The following is a 16,003-nucleotide window of genomic DNA, read 5'->3' on the forward strand; positions in this document are numbered from 1 at the left end:
CCCAAGGGACATTTATTTCAGAAAATATTAATCTAGAAACAATGTTTTACAATACAAATAAATATTTTTGCCACAAAAAAAAAAAAATTAAGTAGAGAGACATCCTTCACAATGTAAGAAAAAATAACTTCCCACTAAGTCACTAGGGTTAGACACGTTCGTGGGCACTATCTAGTGGACTCTTGTTTTCAAGCGCAAAATCACTCGTGCATTTGTACTCAGTCAAAAAAAAAAAAAAAAGTAATGTACACAGTAACGTTGTGTTTTAAAATATCTTTTGGTCAACTTTTTTTTTTTTTTTTTTTTACTGTCGACTGATCGTTTTAGCCGTAGGTAGACGAGTAAAGAGCAGTGTCTTAATATAGTTTCTACCTTTATTCCACAACGAGTGTTCCACACAAACTGCTAGCAAATACTAACAAATATTTCTGTTTTCTGTTCCTTAAACGTATTTAATTCACTACATACATATATATAAATAAAATTAATCCTAGAAAATCATACCACACTGCTCAAACATTTCACATTCAACATAACGTTACGTCGCCTAACTTACCATTCAGAAACAACGACTGTCAGAAGCGCGGTCAGCGAGCGGCAGGAATCCTGTTAGAATACTCGGTTTAAAATCATAATTTGTTTTGTTGGTCCAATGACAATCTTTATAGTGATAGAACACCGGAGAGATCCGTGACTGGGCCGACGAAGTGCTTCGCGCACGTGCGACGCTTTATCGAGTGTGCTCGGAAAGAACATTCCCGAACGTGCTTACGGCGATTAAATAAAAAAATTATAAGTTTTATAAAACGTGCTCCGACATAACGAAAATCGACTCTAAGCATAAACATCGTTTATAAAGTGCCAACTTAGCTCATTCTGCAGACCCCTTTGGGGGTTTTTTGGGGGGTAGTGTTACTATAACATGTGAGAATGTACCTCTGTGGGAGGTTCTTCTATCCATTCAGGACAAATTGGAGCAATCATCTGATGAACAGCAGGTGTTTCTAATTGTGTTTAAAGCAATTAAACCAAACCTTTAAAATACTGTGAAATACCGTGGGTTCTTTCAAGCAAGTCCATAGAACATGGGACGCCTAAGGAAAGGGCACGCACGGAGGAGGTCCGATGTATGGGCAGAAGCGGGAGGCAAAGAGAACATCGTACATCAGTTTTTAAAAGCTGATGTACTGAACAGGGACCTGGGTTATTCTTCTAACCTTTGGTCAGACCTCTCCTGGAAGTTATTTGACGAGGACTCCAAGAGGAATCGGCACTGGTTGTGGGTCATATGGACTCAGAATAGAAATGGTGTTAAGGACCAAGTAGTCCTTAACAGTCCATATGACCCAACAGCACTGGAGCCCGGAGACATGCCAGAAGGTGAGACAAAAGAAGGTAAATTATAATATAATTGTCATCCAACAGCAATTGTATAATTGTAGTCATTTTTAACTAATAGTTGGGTTAAAATAACCCAGCGTTGGGTTCGTCCCTTTTTGACCCAGCGCTGGGTTATTTTAACCCATTAGTTAAAAATTACGACACTGCTGGGTTGAATTTAACCCAAAATGGGTCAGAAATTTTAGTCATTAAAATACTTAATCTACGGTACAGCAATACTTACTTCGGTAATCCACCCCCGCCCACGGGAGGAAACACGGAAGTATGTGGAAGTGCAGTGTTGTAAAAGAATAATAGAGGCATTTTAAATAATGAACATGCATCAAACTGACTGCAGTCAGGACAATTTACTCCCAATTAAATGTGTGTGAAATATGAAAACATTTCATGTAACAGTGAACAAGTTAAAAAACACAGAATCCAAAGAAGCAGTCAGGTCACAGTAATAATAATAAAAGTTTATTAACTATACACAGTTTAATTAATAATAATAAAAAAACAAAAAAAATTAGTTTGTCTGCAAAAATGAATGCTGGCAGAACTCTTACTGCTGGTGTCTCCTGCCCAGGAAGTTCATACACCACAGTCTGTAGAAACTGCCACACCAAGGAACACTGCTTGTTGTTTGTCCGTTAACTTACAGAGAGACAGTCAGTGATCAACGTGAAGATATTTTTATTAAAAGAACTCGTGCTCGACATATAACGCATAACACCCCAACATGGCTCACATGTGTTCCTAGTACCTACGCTCAAAGGGGCTGGGAATACCTTCTTAAAGAGCCCAATACATGTTTAAGCTGCAGCACATTATAACATACAAATCACATTGTATTTCTGAACAGATCATCTATCACAATGATCTACAAAAACACTGATATTACTGTCTGTATATACTGATTATTATAACATGGATTAATACTAAGCAGTTTATTTATTTTTGTTGTTAATATCTGTAACAGGGAGAGGGGACAAATGTTATTAATGACGCCATAGATTTTAAACATTATCACAGTAATATAATCATATGTGCTTCAGTAAGCACAATGTTTCTGTACACTTTGCTTACACTATTATTAAAAATGTACTTAAACACGTGTTATTTATTTATACATAGACATTTATCCATTTATTTGTTTTTATCCCTGTTTATTTGTACATTTATTCTTATTTAATTAATTATCCATTTATTTAATTATTTATTTATACACTTATTTATTTATCCAAATTTATTTATTTATTTGAATTGTCTTGTCCTTTGTGACAGTGATGGCACTGCATCCATCCAAGGAAGACGCCCTTCTGGCATGGGTAAGTTTGCTTGCTCACTTCCCCTACCGTTTCTACCATCATACCATGTTCCAGATACGCAAAGTGAAACATGATGTATGGTGAAATGTTTTATAACGGTTTACAATGTTTATTACAGCTCAACGGGCTGCAGCTGGACGAACCAGTGCAGAGAATCCTACAGCTTCAGGATGGAATCCTGCTGCTCAAACTCGTCAATAAACTGTGAGTTCTCAAAAGAAACGGCAGTATTTACAATTTATATAAGTAGTTATATGTAAAATCAAGCCTCATGGTTAGTGCATCACTAGATTTGCTAACCCTGCACTGTAGAGGGAAATATATTTGCTTTTCATGGAGCTCCTGTTCACTGATTGGTTGTTGTAGGAAAGGAGAGGGGCCAAGCCAGGCCCCTGTTCACCTCCCGCAAGCAGAAAGGCTGTCCATCATCTCGGACTTCCTCCACAGTAAGTTTCCCATTCCAGCTTCATGTGTATTTAATACCGATGTCTGGGCTGACGTGTGTTCATGCCATCCTCTCCTCCTGCAGGCGTGTGTCCTGTTGAGTGCAACATCCTCACACTGTCCAAGGGAAGGATGCTGGAGTTGCAGCTCACCAAGGTGGGTGTGTGCTTACACACTTTAGGACATTTCAGTGGAAATCTCAATCAAGGGGTCTTTATAAGCAGTTAGTTTCAGTGATGGCGTGTTCTCATAGCTGAGGGAGTAGCAAAGGGTTTAAGGAAAGCATCACATGAGCAGATAAAACGATACAGAAACATGTACAGACTGTGAGAGCTGTAATTTCTTCTCCTTATAGAATATAGAGCTTGTGGATAACGAGGATAATTTATATTGTTTATAGGTTGTACTGCTCCTGTGTTACTATGGACTTGCTAACAACAGTCTGGTTGTGGAGTTTGAAACTGAGGTAAGGATTAGTGTGTGTGTGTGTCATTAGAACAGTGTTACAGAAGAATTTGCAAAACATAATAATGGGGCCAAGCACTTCCTGTTTACACACATTACATACACATTACACACACACTACATATTACATGCACATATTACACACACACATAGTTCTGCATAAGACTGTGGCGTTTTATTGAATACTATAATTTAAAACCAGACAATCGAATTGGTTAAAAAGCTGCTGGGCTTTTTAATAAAGTGTGTAATAGTGTGTGATTGTGTTTATGGGGACGAAACAAATGTGATACAGAAGAACAGAAACTGGAATCACGGTTTGTGTTTTGGAAGAAACGATGAGACACAGAAAGAATGCCATGTTTCCCATTACTCAGCATCTCTCTCTCTATCTCTTTCTCTCTATCCCTCTCTTTCTCTCACTCACTCTCAGCTGCAGATGGTGGCCATGTTGCGTTCCGTTCAGCAAAAAGCGAGTGGTCTGTGTCTGTGTGAAGATCTGGACAAACTCCTCACCACGAGCTGTAAGTGTCACTCAGCCCTTTACTCTTCAGGGGATTTCATAGCACCTCAGCTTCAAGTCTTTAATTCGAACGAATTTGATTCAGAATTAAGTTAAGAATTGTCTAAGTATGAATTTTTAGTGTGACCGTAGACTGTAGAATTTACATGTGATGCACATGTCGTCTCTTTCAGCGCTGATCTACACCTCGTCCGTGAGCAGTACGTCCTCTGTCAGCGAGGACGGCTCGCCCTCTTTCCCCCAGGCACGCAGCTCTCCGCTCGTCAGCTTTGCGGAGCTGGACACTGTGGCCTCCAGCTCGTTTGTGGGGTGAGGTTCAGACTCGAACCCGTGTGTGTGTCGGAGGCGTCTGTGCTAACCAGCCACTCTGTCTGTCTATAACTCTGTCGTATTGCCTGCTCAAGGAGTTAAAATAAAGCTTGTTTGTGTAGTAATTCTTTACTGATAATAACTCAACATGTGTTCATCCACAGTATTTAGTGTGTGTGTGTTAGCTCAACTCTACAGGAGCTGATGAGTACGCCTCAGGTGCAGGTGAAGCGGCTGCGTAAGGAGTTAGCGCACGAAGGAGATGTGCAAGACGAGCTGGAAGGAGAGCTAGCCGAGCGAATCGCTCTCCTCTCGGCGAAAGGTAAACACCACGAATAACGACAACATTCTCGCTTTTGTCGTTTCTGTCACTGCGGCGTGTTCACTGTGTGCACAGAGTATGTACCATGTAGCAACGTTCCTCATCTTCAATCTCTCGTTCTCTCTCTCCTACAGAGGGGCAGGCGAGTCAGCTTCAGCACAGGCTGCAGCGCTTGCAGAGGGATCAGGAGGAGATGGAGAAGGAGCACAAAGCTACACTGACCGAGCTGCAGCAGAAGAACGAAGGGTAAGTGCCGTATCACTCGCTTGTTCTCCCCGTCGTCCGTGGTCTAGGGTCGGCCGTGTTTTAAACACCGACGCACGTCGGATCACGTTTAGGAACGCGTGCGTTCTAATACTTTCCGTTTCAGACTCCTCACACGGGTACACACGGTCTTAAAGCAGTGTCGAGACCTTAAAACGGACAACAGCCAGAAAGAAAGACAACTCGACGAGCTGATGGAGGAGAACGGAACTCTCGCAGCACAGGTAAGAGCTGTGGCTTTATTTATTATTTATTTGTTATTTGTGAGACACGTCTTTTATAACAACACCGATCTTTTCTCCTCTATTGTTGCCCCAGGTGAGAAACTCCTTCGCCCAGCTCGCAAGGGCCGAGGAGGAAGTCGCTAAAATAACAGAAGCTCACAATTCATCCCAGACCGAGTGGGGGAACAGGAGGGACTTGCTGCAGAGAGAGCTAAGCCAGGCCATCACTGACAGGGTGCATGCACACGCTAACATAATGAACTTTTTTGGTGTTCAATACATCGGGCTCATGTACATGTACCTTGTTCTTTCCTTAGTCAACATATTTAAACGATGCTAGCATAGAAAATAAAGGATAAATAAAATAGTGCTCCTTTAAAGGCAGGGTCTCCGATGTTTGAGAAATGCTTCAGAAAACTGAGTCGGGACGACAAACTAAACAAAAATCAAAACAAACGTGTAGCCAATGAGCAGAAAGGGGCGTGTCTTGTCAATATGGGCGGAGAGAGTGTTCAGTGCGCATGTGTGACATTAGCAGAAAGCGGTTTTAACATTGACATGGGGGATAAAAACAAAGAAAGAAAGAGAAGAAAGACTTGCAATAAGGACAAGAAGTAGGACGTGTTAATATAGGATCAGCTTTCCAGCGCTGGAGAGAACTGAAGGAGCAGGAAGTTGGCCACATATTCACAGGTTGGAGTTTCCCGAGTCAATAACTCCTGAGCTCAACGCTGTTACTACACAAATAACACCTCTTTTCTATCGTAGTAATGTAGAGAGGCAGCTACAACCGCGTTTTGTGTAGTAACGGCGTTTAGCTCAGGAGTTATTGACTCGGGGAAACTCCAATCTTTGAATATGCACACATGCGCACTGAACACTCTCTCCCCCCATATTGACAAGACCTGCCCCTTTCTGCTCATTGGCTACACGTTTGTTTTGATTTTTGTTTTGTTTGTTGGCCTAACGCAGTTTTCAGAAGCATTTCTCATATCAGAGACCCCACCTTTTAAGTGTAGACTAGAACATAAATATACATGCTATTTATAAGAAAACAATAGTTTAGTGGTTAACAAAACAGTAATGGTATTATTGGTCAGGTTTGAGGAGGTGTTCAAATAAAGAATATGTAGGATAATGAACATTATTGTGTAAATGATTATCGGCACTTATAATAAACTGACAAAACATGAGTTTATTTCTGACTAACATTATTTTCGTACTTTTTTTTTTTTTTCCTGTCTCCATCTTGACATCTTGTCGTTCAGGAATGTCTTTCTGAGCAAATTCAGATCTCACAAGGAAAGATCTCCGTCTTGGAGGACGAACTCGCCAAACTTTCCCAGCAGCCCCAAGAAAAAGGTGAAGTCCTGGGGCCGATTGTAGAGGTATGCGAACTTTTCTTATTAATAACATAGATTTTTTTTTGTTTTGTTGACCTGGATGTAGTATCACAAGACCAATGTACAAGGTATCGTTTTTAACACAAACTTTTCTACACAATCTGCAAGTTTTGTATTAATTCAGTGTTTTTAACGTGAATCAGCTAGTAGCATGTTGAATTTAAGAGCTGTTTCTTCTCACTACCTTCTGAGGCCATCCTTAAAAATATTTTGGTTTGCAGTAACAGGAAAAAAAAAGGGGTCGGAAGGTAGGGGATATATATATATATATGTGTGTGTGTGTGTGTGTGTGTATATATAATATATGTATGTGTGTGTGTGTCAATGTAAAAAAAAAAATAATAATTTTTGGTGATGGTGATTACGTAGGTATGACTTTAAATAAATTAGCATATTGTGACGTCACTGACTGTGCGCGAACCATTGACTGACAGTGAATGAGAGAATGAGACGAAGCGAACGCACAGGAAATAATGTGACATCCGGTAACCAACAGTGTAAACATAGATGACGTCACGGGTTTTTATTTAAAAGAAAGAACATAGCCTTCGTTTGTATGTAGGCTGAGGCAATTTATATATTTATAATACTAAAATATAATATTTTATTGCTTTTGTATTAGTTTTTTGAAGAGTAAAAAAAAAAGGTTTGTCTTAACGCAAATTTACAACCGGCAAGTCAGTCAGACTTAAAGCAAAAAAAAATAAAATTGAGTCGGTCCTAAATTGACAGGGTCGGTCGGGTTACGGCAAACAAGAATATTTTTATATTTATAGTCTTCGTGCTGGCTTCACTGCTCCTCACCGAGCACACATGATTTCCTGATTGTCTTCTTTTTTTTTTTTCTTTTAAAATCCCAATCTTTGCCTCTTCAGCAGGAGAAACTGAAGCAGGAACTCACAGACTTGACTCAAAAACTTTCCAAACTTGAAGAAACCATTTCCCTCCTCAAGAAGGAGAAAATGTCACTCAGAGCACTATTAGCAGAGGAGAGAAGCTCCTTTGAAAAGGAAACCCTCCGCTTGGAGGGACGCATTTCAGATCTTCAGCAGTCGATAAAGAACATGCAAGCAGAGAAAGATGCTCAGGAACAAGCCTCAAGGACCACACAAGAAACTCTTACCTCCCAGATAGCAGCTTTGGAGACCGATCTGGCGCATCTTCAGCAGCTTGAAGTTCATATAACGGCAGAGATCGCTACATCCGCAGAACTGCGCCAGCAACGTGGGATGCTGGAGGCTAAAGTCACCTCCTTGGATGATATGGTTAATATGCTGGAGGCAGAAAACGCAACACGGCAGGAAGTTCTTAATGCCATCAGGGCCGACCTGCAAAACGCCCAGATTTCTCTCGTGGAATATGAAAAAACGTTGGCAGACCATCAAAAAGTGGTAGAAGAGAACGCTTCGCTCCGAGCCAGAATCTCTGTGCTGGACGACACCATCACAAATCTGCAAACCGAGATCGACGCACAGAGAAAAAGAGGCGACGAGCTTCTCACAGCAAACGAGCAGCAGAAAGCTTTGATGGAGGAAAAGTTTCAAAAGCAGGAGCAAAAAGCGCACGAGATGTTTGCAGAGCTAGAGACTCTCAGCCAAGAGCTTCACAGAATGAAGCATCAGAAGCTTGAAGCCAAGTCGTGCGTCGAGAGGTTAGTCCAAGAAGGAGCGGACCTTAAAGCAATTCTAGCAGAACAGCAAGATCGAGGCCAATCGCAACTGATTCTAGTAACCAAGGCCAAAGATGCGAGGGAGATGGAACTGCAGCAAATTATTACAGATCATCAAAACGAAATATCAGAGTTACAAACGAACATCGAGGGAACTGAACTAACGGTGCTGAAAGAAAAAAATATTTCTAAAGACGGAGAACTCCGCATACAGCAAAAGGAACTGTCTGACCTTCAATATAAGGCAGACGATTTGCAAAGACAGCTCTCGGAGGTAGAAGGACTTTCACAACATTTGAGTCAGGACGTGGTCTCCAAAGACAGGGAAGTTCAACACGTCAAGGCAGAGCTTGAACAGAGGGAAGGAGAGATCCAGACCCTTAAGGTCAACCTTCAGTCTCTTGAAGCGAAGTCCAGTGAAATGCGTGACCTTCACCAGAAGGAAATCGAAAAGCAGACGCTCGCCATCATGGAGCTGAAGCTACAACTTTCCGAAGCTGAGAAACTCATCTCGGAGAAAGTTCAATCTCTGCAAGCTCTCGCCCAGGAGTTGAAGGGTTTAAAGGAAGAGCTTTCCATCGAAAGGCAGAGAGTCGTTACGTTGAGACTGGAGGTTACACAACTGCAGCAGGAGATTGATGGACATTTGAAGAAGTTGGAGGAGTCATTAAACAAGAGTAATTCCCTCAAAGAGGAATTGTCATGGCAACAATATCTAGCGTTCCAGAGAGAAAGTGAGGTTTCTGTTTTAGCAGCACGAAACAAATCTCTGGAGGAAGACTTTGCTCAACTTCAGAATAAGTTAGCAGAGGCCATAACTCTAGCTACTAAACTGCAAACTGACTTACTCAAGCTTCAAGAGGAGGTCCAGCATCAAGAGAACCTCAGAGCAAAAGTTCAGGAAGTCGAGAAGGCTCAATGTAAAGAGCTTCAACGAGAGGTCACCGAACTTCAGGCTCGAGTTCAGAAGCTTACCAGTCTTGCTTCTGAGAGAGAAATGCAGCTCGGTGCTCTTAATGAAAAGATGAAAGAACAAGAAGAATACAATCAGAAACGCCTTCAAAAATCCGACGAGACCCTTCAGAAAGAACTCGAGAATGTTGTAGACTTGAAGGGGCAGCTAGAGTCTGCCAAGAATCAGACTGCAGTGAAAAATGAACTTTTGGAGTCAACAGAAGAAAAGCTTAAACAAATGGAGCTCATGTACCAACAGAAAGTATCCCTCATTAGTGAAACCTGTCAGGCCAAGGAAGCTTTAGAAAGAAGAGTGAATGAGCTTTGCAGTAAGCAGAAGCAAGATCTGGATACGTTCCAGCAAGGTTTAGAAACCTTGGAAAAGGAAAAGGAACATCTGTCTTTGATTAATGAATCTCTCCAGAGTGAATGCCTGGCCTTGCAGACAAAGAGCAAGGAGCAACAGGATACGTCAAATGCTTTTAAGGCTGACCTGCAAAGCACCCAAGACAGATACGAGAGAGATATAGAAGCCCTAAAGAAGGAGACGGAGCTTCTCCAGGATAAGTGTTGGAGCTTGCAGACCGAGAACAAGGGGCAGGAAGAGGCCCTGAATACTCTGACGGCTAATCTTCAGAAAACTCAAGATAGGTATCAGAAAGATGTCGAGATCATGAAAAAAGAGAACGAACATCTCTCTTCAGTAAACCAGTCTCTCCAGATCGAGTGCCAAACCTTGCGGGCAAAGGAAACAATACAACAGGAGGAGTTTAGTGCCCTCAAGGCTGACCTGCAAGAAAACAAAGAGAAATTTGAAAAAGATATGGAGATCTTGAAGAATGAGAGAGATCAACTTTCTTCAGTGAACCAGTCCCTTCTTAAAGACCTCGAGGCAGCCCAGAAAGTGGGAGCAGAACTGGTCTCCGTCAAAGAAGTCACTCAACAGCGTGAACACGAGCTTGAAAATCAAGTAAAGGAAATCCAGGTGAAGATTAAAGAAATTTCCTCACTGGCTGAAGAAAGAGAGGCCGAAATAAGAAATCTTCACTCTGAAGTAAAGCAGCAAGAAGTTTCAAGGCTTCGTGCCGAAGAATCTGAGAAGGCTTCAAGAGCTGAACTGGAGGCAAAGGTGGTTCAGCTTCAAGTCCAGTGTGAAGAAGCCTGTAAATGTTCATCTGAGAGAGATTCAGAGCTGAGTCTGCTTCGAGATCAGTATAAAGAGTCTGAGAAGCAGAAGCAAGATGCCTGTCAGGCTAACACAGTCTTGGAGAACATCGTTTCTGAACTGCGCCTCAAGCAAAAACAAAAGATTGAGGAATACCTTCAGCAGCTGGACGCCTCGGCGGAGGAGAAAGATGCGCTTACGACAACCCTCCGGACGGACAGGAAGGCACAACAGGAGGCTCTGGATGACCTACAGAGTGCTTTGCAGCAGGACGTGAAGACCCTGCAAAAAGAAAAGGAGCACCTGTCTTTCATTAATCAGTCACTTCAGAGGGAGTGTGATGCCTCCCAGAGACTTGGAGCAGAGTTGGATTTGAAGCTGAAAGGGCAGATCGAATCCTTCAGGGCTATAAAAGAGGCTCTCCAAAAGAAAGAGATGCAGAACCAAGAACTTCTGGAGCAGCTCAAGGCGAAGGCTGAAACAGTGGAGCACTACAAAGTCCAGGTTAGTTTAATTTCTTTCTTTTTTTCTTATGACCAAGTTGTACCAGGTGAAGTTCTGGAAGTTCAGGGTATCACCATTTTCTGTGCGTCCCTTGTTCCCTACAGGTAGAAAAAGCAAAAACTCATTACATCGGTAAAAAACAGCAACTCCTGGAGGGGCAGAAAGCATGTCGGACCCTTCAGGCCTCTTTGGAAACGAGTGAGCGTGAAGGAAAAGCCTTGAAGGCTGAGCTTAAAGTGGTCTCCATGGAGCTGGGGAATAGCAAGGCATCAGAGAAGAGATTGATGGCACAGATAAAGAGCCTGGAGACTCGGGTAGGTGAATTCATTCCAGCTGTTTACCTTCTGGTTTGTCAGGTTATCGAGCTAAAGTAACTTTTGACTTTAAAGGCAGGGTCTCCGCTGTTTGAGAAATGCTTCAGAAAACTGAGTTGGGACGACAAACGTGTAGCCAATGAGCAGAAAGGGGCGTGTCTTGTCAATATGGGTGGAGAGAGTGTTCAGTGCGCATGTGTGACATTAGCAGAAAGTGGTTTTAACATTGACATGGAGGATAAAAACAAAGAAAGAGAAGAAAGACTTACGATAAGGACAAGAAGTAGGACGTGTTAATATAGGATCAGCTTTCCAGCACTGGAGAGAACTGAAGGAGCAGGAAGTTGGCCACATATTCACAGGTTGGAGTTTCCCGAGTCAATAACTCCTGAGCTAAACGCTGTTACTACACAAATAACACCTCTTTTCTATCGTAGTAATGTAGAGAGGCAGCTACAACCGCGTTTTGTGTAGTAACAGCGTTTAGCGACTCGGGGAAACTCCGACCTGTGAATATGTGGCCGACTTTACTTAAGACGCCGAGGCGCTTTTTTCCTTCTCGATAGGTGAGTAACGTTGGTTTTGCTTTGTTACACAGAACTAATATATGCCTTTGTCCCTTACATGATTATGCTTGTGTCATTTTTACTTGTTTATCTACAATCGTATTGTTCTTCCCTTCAGCTATGATAGACATATTTCTTTCCGTTAGTCGCCTGGGTTATGTATGTGTGGGCAGAGCTATCAATACAGGGGTGGGACCCATTTGTTTTGGTGATTTCAAATGTCAACATTGGCTTTCAAACAAGAGACCCCACCTTTAACTACCTCAGTACTGAAGACTAGTGAAGTGAATCATAAGAACATGTTCTGAATGACCATTTACACTGAAAAAGCTTTACGCTTGCCATCAGAGACAGTATTTTTGTGTTCTAGTTGGCTTATGCAGATCATCAGATAAGAGAACAGAGAAAGCAGGGAGAACAAAGTGTCCCGATGCAACACAGAGAAAATCCCAGAAGTCATCAGGCCATCAACGGTAGTTCGGACAGCCTGGAGCTCGACCTGGACGATTCTTTGAATGCTGTTGGGTAACTTGCTTATTTCTTTTTTTTTTTAGATGGTTTATGGTCTAAGTAATTTTGTACGATCTTGTATACATTGTTGGCCCATCTTGCCAACATTTCCTGATGTTTGCAGGGTTAAAAAAAAAACGGATGTAACAATGAAGTCGAAATGATTACTGGAATCTCATTGTCGCCTTCTCTCTCGAAGCAGTAAACAGTCCGTACCTGGTGAGTCCAGCACTCCTTCGGTCCGAAGTTCAGAGCGACTAGCAGCAAAAAGGCACACACAAGGCGAAGGCTCACTAGAGACCCTGTACTTCACTCCCATGACGCAAGAAAGGGGCAAGAAACGTAAAGACGCCTTCCAGGACCACAAGCTAGAAAGCAGCATCAGTTCACTTGGAGAGTTAACTCTTGATTCGACGAGGAAGCCGAGCTCTTCGGTCCGGAGGCGACGCACCACGCAAGTCATCAACATCACTATGACCAAGGTGTGGCTCAAAAAACCATGTTCTCATCATAGAACATATTAGTTTATTTTATATCCACTACTAAAATTTCGATTTTTTTTTTTAATCGACATTATATCCTGTGTAGAAAACTCCCCTCGGTGGCAGCGGTGCTGCAGACGCCGACGAGTCTTTCTTCAGCCTGCACTCGGCTCAGTCGCAGCCCAATCTGGTCTCACACAAAGCTCACCCAGTGTCTGAGATCTTCGAGGATCCCAACAAACTTCTCAGCCTTCCTGGGTATCGCTGCAGCAATGCGCATGTCAGCGTTCTTCCACGAGGTGAATAAAACACACGTACAATTGTCAGGCATTTCATCTATTCGCCTACATTTCTGATTTATAAAAATTTAAACTTGTTCTTCGTCTGTCTGCAGCCCCGAGCACGTTCGGTATAGGATCCGAATACGAGCCGGACCACTTCTCTGACTGGATGAGGATCGCAGAGCTACAGTCGCGGAATAAATCCTGTTTACCTCATCTGAAGAGCAGCTACCCATTGGAGTCCAGGGTACAGGGTCTAGTTGTACAGAAAGTGTTAGCCTTGGAAAAAATAGCTACCTCATTAATGTTCTCCTGTTGTGTCCTGCAGCCCAGCCTGGGTTTCTCGCACCTCCCTGTGACTGACGAGGACGTTCGTACCGGCGACCCCACCGAGACCATTCACCGTGCCTCAACCATCCTGTCTCAGCTCAAGGACTCCATTGCTAATCACCGCCTCTCACTGGCTCCGCCTGCTGTAGCTGCTCACAGCCAGCGGGCAACCCCGGTTGCCAAAGCACGGGAAGTGCGATCCACACGCAGCCTGCTGGCCCCTAAACGGCCTGCAGGGCAAGTTCAAGACCTTGACACACCCGAGGTGAGGGCATTCGCATCATCACACAGCTTTCCAAAGTTCCGTAGATGCTTTAAATTACAAATAGAAATGTATGTAAATCTATTTCTGTTTTTTTTTTTTTTTTCCTCTTCAGGCAAAGAAGTTAGCCAGCTGCTTCCCTCAAACTCCTAAAGGCAGAAACCTTCGATCTACCAACTCGCAGAACATCGCACCCTCTCCGGTACAACTGCCTGTCCATGCATGTCTCTGTCCTCCATCTTTGTGTGCTTTCATTTTACGCAGCACCTTTTTGTTCTAAGCATTTTCAGACAGTTAAGTGGGTGTGTGGTGTGTGTGTGTGTGTGTGTGTGTGTAGGCTGATCGGTAATTAAATGTCCGTGGCGTTAGTTTCTTGTCTGTCGTGGTCATGGGGTCAGGGAAGGTGAAAAGGAAAGCACTTGAATTACTTGGTGTCTCAGTCAGGAACTTCACACGACACACTGACTGATTTTACGCTCTCACTAGCGGGAGACATTCCAATAAAAAATCAATTCATACATAAAAATAAATTCCAGGCCACGCACACAAGCGATCAGTCTCTTGCTAGTGTGAACGAAGGGTAATGGGGTGTGTGTGTGCGCGCACTAGATTCACACAAAATGCTGGATCCATTTAGTCTTGTAAATCTCTTAATACGTGTCTCTCTCCTTTTTCTCACAGTTAGTCAAAGATGAGGATGAAGATGTGAGACCGCACTCTTCCTCGTCCTCTAAACAACGTGCAATAGAAACAATGTCAGGATACTGAATGTTTTAATCCTGAATGTTTGGTTGTGGATTTCTCTCTCTCTCCCCTCACCTGGCATTCTATTATTTTTCTATATCTTGAATCAGAGGAATTGAAACTTCATGGCACTTACTGCTCTCATCTCATTGCCTGGATTTTTCACTGTGTGTTTGTTATTGCAGAGACCAAAGATGATGTTTTGGAAAAATCACTACATTCTTTTTTTTTTTCCTTTCTGTCGTCAAAATCTATTGCCTTATCGACTGCTGTTTTTTTAAATCCTGTGTCCCAAAGGAAGTAACAGACATCACTGCTTACATAAGGCAGCCTCTGACCACGGTCTCTTCCACCATGTGTCTCATGGTACATTGTAAACTTGGTTATAACCCTAACCCGGTACATCGTTAGATTTACCAGCAGCTTTAAATCATAAAATTCGGTGAACAGGCTCGCACGAGTTTGATTATTCTATCACAGTTATTACCACAGGGCTGTACATATTCAGTAAAATTTTGTATTTGTCGTCTTTCCGTGTGCATTTTTAAATGCTTCCAGTTTTCCTGTTCGATCAAAACTTGTATATGTATAAATTATGCCTTTTTCTATTTCATCTGTTATTTTTAAACGTTTGTCCTTTTATGTTTTCCTATTCTTTGCTTCATTTTCACTTTTAAATTTTCATGTGCAGAAATTAAACTCAACTATGCATTATTTTAAAACAGACTTCTTTTACTTTATTATTAACATAGAATTTATCCACCGTTCACCAAAAGCTTTACGCCAATTCACATCCCCACAGAAGACCAGAAAAAACGAGCTGGAGGATAAACAATATTAAGTAAATTCCTAATATAGTTATTTGAGACTCTATTTCAGGGGTGTCAAACTCTGGCCCGTGGTGTAATTATATTTGGCCCGCGAGATCATATCAAATGTGCATTACATCTGACTAGCCGCATGCTCCGCTAATACTACAAATCCCAGAATGCCTTGCCAGTGTAATGACGCGTAGTCACGAACAGCAAGCAGTGTTGCCAGATTGGGCGCGTTCCCGCCCAATTGGGCTCCTTTTGGCCACGTCTGACAGGAAAAAAATGCATTGCGCAGGTCTTTAAAATTTGGGCTGGTTTTTGATGCAACAGGTGGGTTTTTGTTTTTGACTATAAACAGTATTCTTTATTTTTTTTTTTAATGAAAACTAACTATAAAATAAATTATATAATGTAGGATGATGTTTAAATTAGGTATGGTTCAGGTTAGACAATAAGGTTCAGTGGAATCCTGTCCAATCAGACTTCAAGCTTGATTGGAGGGTTGTTGAAGGCTAATTCGATATATCGCAAAAATTGCATTATCAGTAATCGGCAAGTTAATTCCACCCTCCACAAAAACGGCCAAACAAAAGATGGACAATAGGAGCTTTCAAGACAGGAGGGAGGCAGATTATCTGTTCACGAATATAAAGGACAGACCTGTTCGTCTTGTGTGCTAACGGAGCTAACATGTCTGTAACGAAAGTATGTAACATAAGAAGACACTATGACACGAAACATT

At 42.2% G+C, this 16,003-nt stretch overlaps 1 protein-coding gene across 1 annotated transcript; it reads left to right on the forward strand.

Moving 5' to 3' along the window:
* Nucleotides 1–1,061: 1,061 nt before the first annotated feature.
* On the forward strand, nucleotides 1,062–15,168 carry LOC113636450 (nuclear mitotic apparatus protein 1-like). The gene is made up of 22 exons (XM_027136555.2): nucleotides 1,062–1,395; nucleotides 2,668–2,711; nucleotides 2,830–2,915; nucleotides 3,078–3,157; nucleotides 3,241–3,311; nucleotides 3,556–3,621; nucleotides 4,054–4,144; nucleotides 4,317–4,452; nucleotides 4,638–4,774; nucleotides 4,909–5,020; nucleotides 5,145–5,262; nucleotides 5,357–5,497; nucleotides 6,531–6,650; nucleotides 7,541–10,957; nucleotides 11,062–11,271; nucleotides 12,208–12,362; nucleotides 12,547–12,829; nucleotides 12,936–13,128; nucleotides 13,224–13,357; nucleotides 13,439–13,705; nucleotides 13,818–13,904; nucleotides 14,384–15,168. The coding sequence occupies exons 1-22, from the start codon at nucleotides 1,086–1,088 to the stop codon at nucleotides 14,468–14,470; spliced, it is 6,345 nt and encodes a 2,114-aa protein (XP_026992356.2). The 5' UTR covers nucleotides 1,062–1,085; the 3' UTR covers nucleotides 14,471–15,168.
* The last annotated feature ends 835 nt before the right edge of the window (nucleotides 15,169–16,003 follow it).

Source organism: Tachysurus fulvidraco, chromosome 25 (assembly GCF_022655615.1).
Source record: "Tachysurus fulvidraco isolate hzauxx_2018 chromosome 25, HZAU_PFXX_2.0, whole genome shotgun sequence".
Classification (NCBI taxonomy): domain Eukaryota; kingdom Metazoa; phylum Chordata; class Actinopteri; order Siluriformes; family Bagridae; genus Tachysurus; species Tachysurus fulvidraco.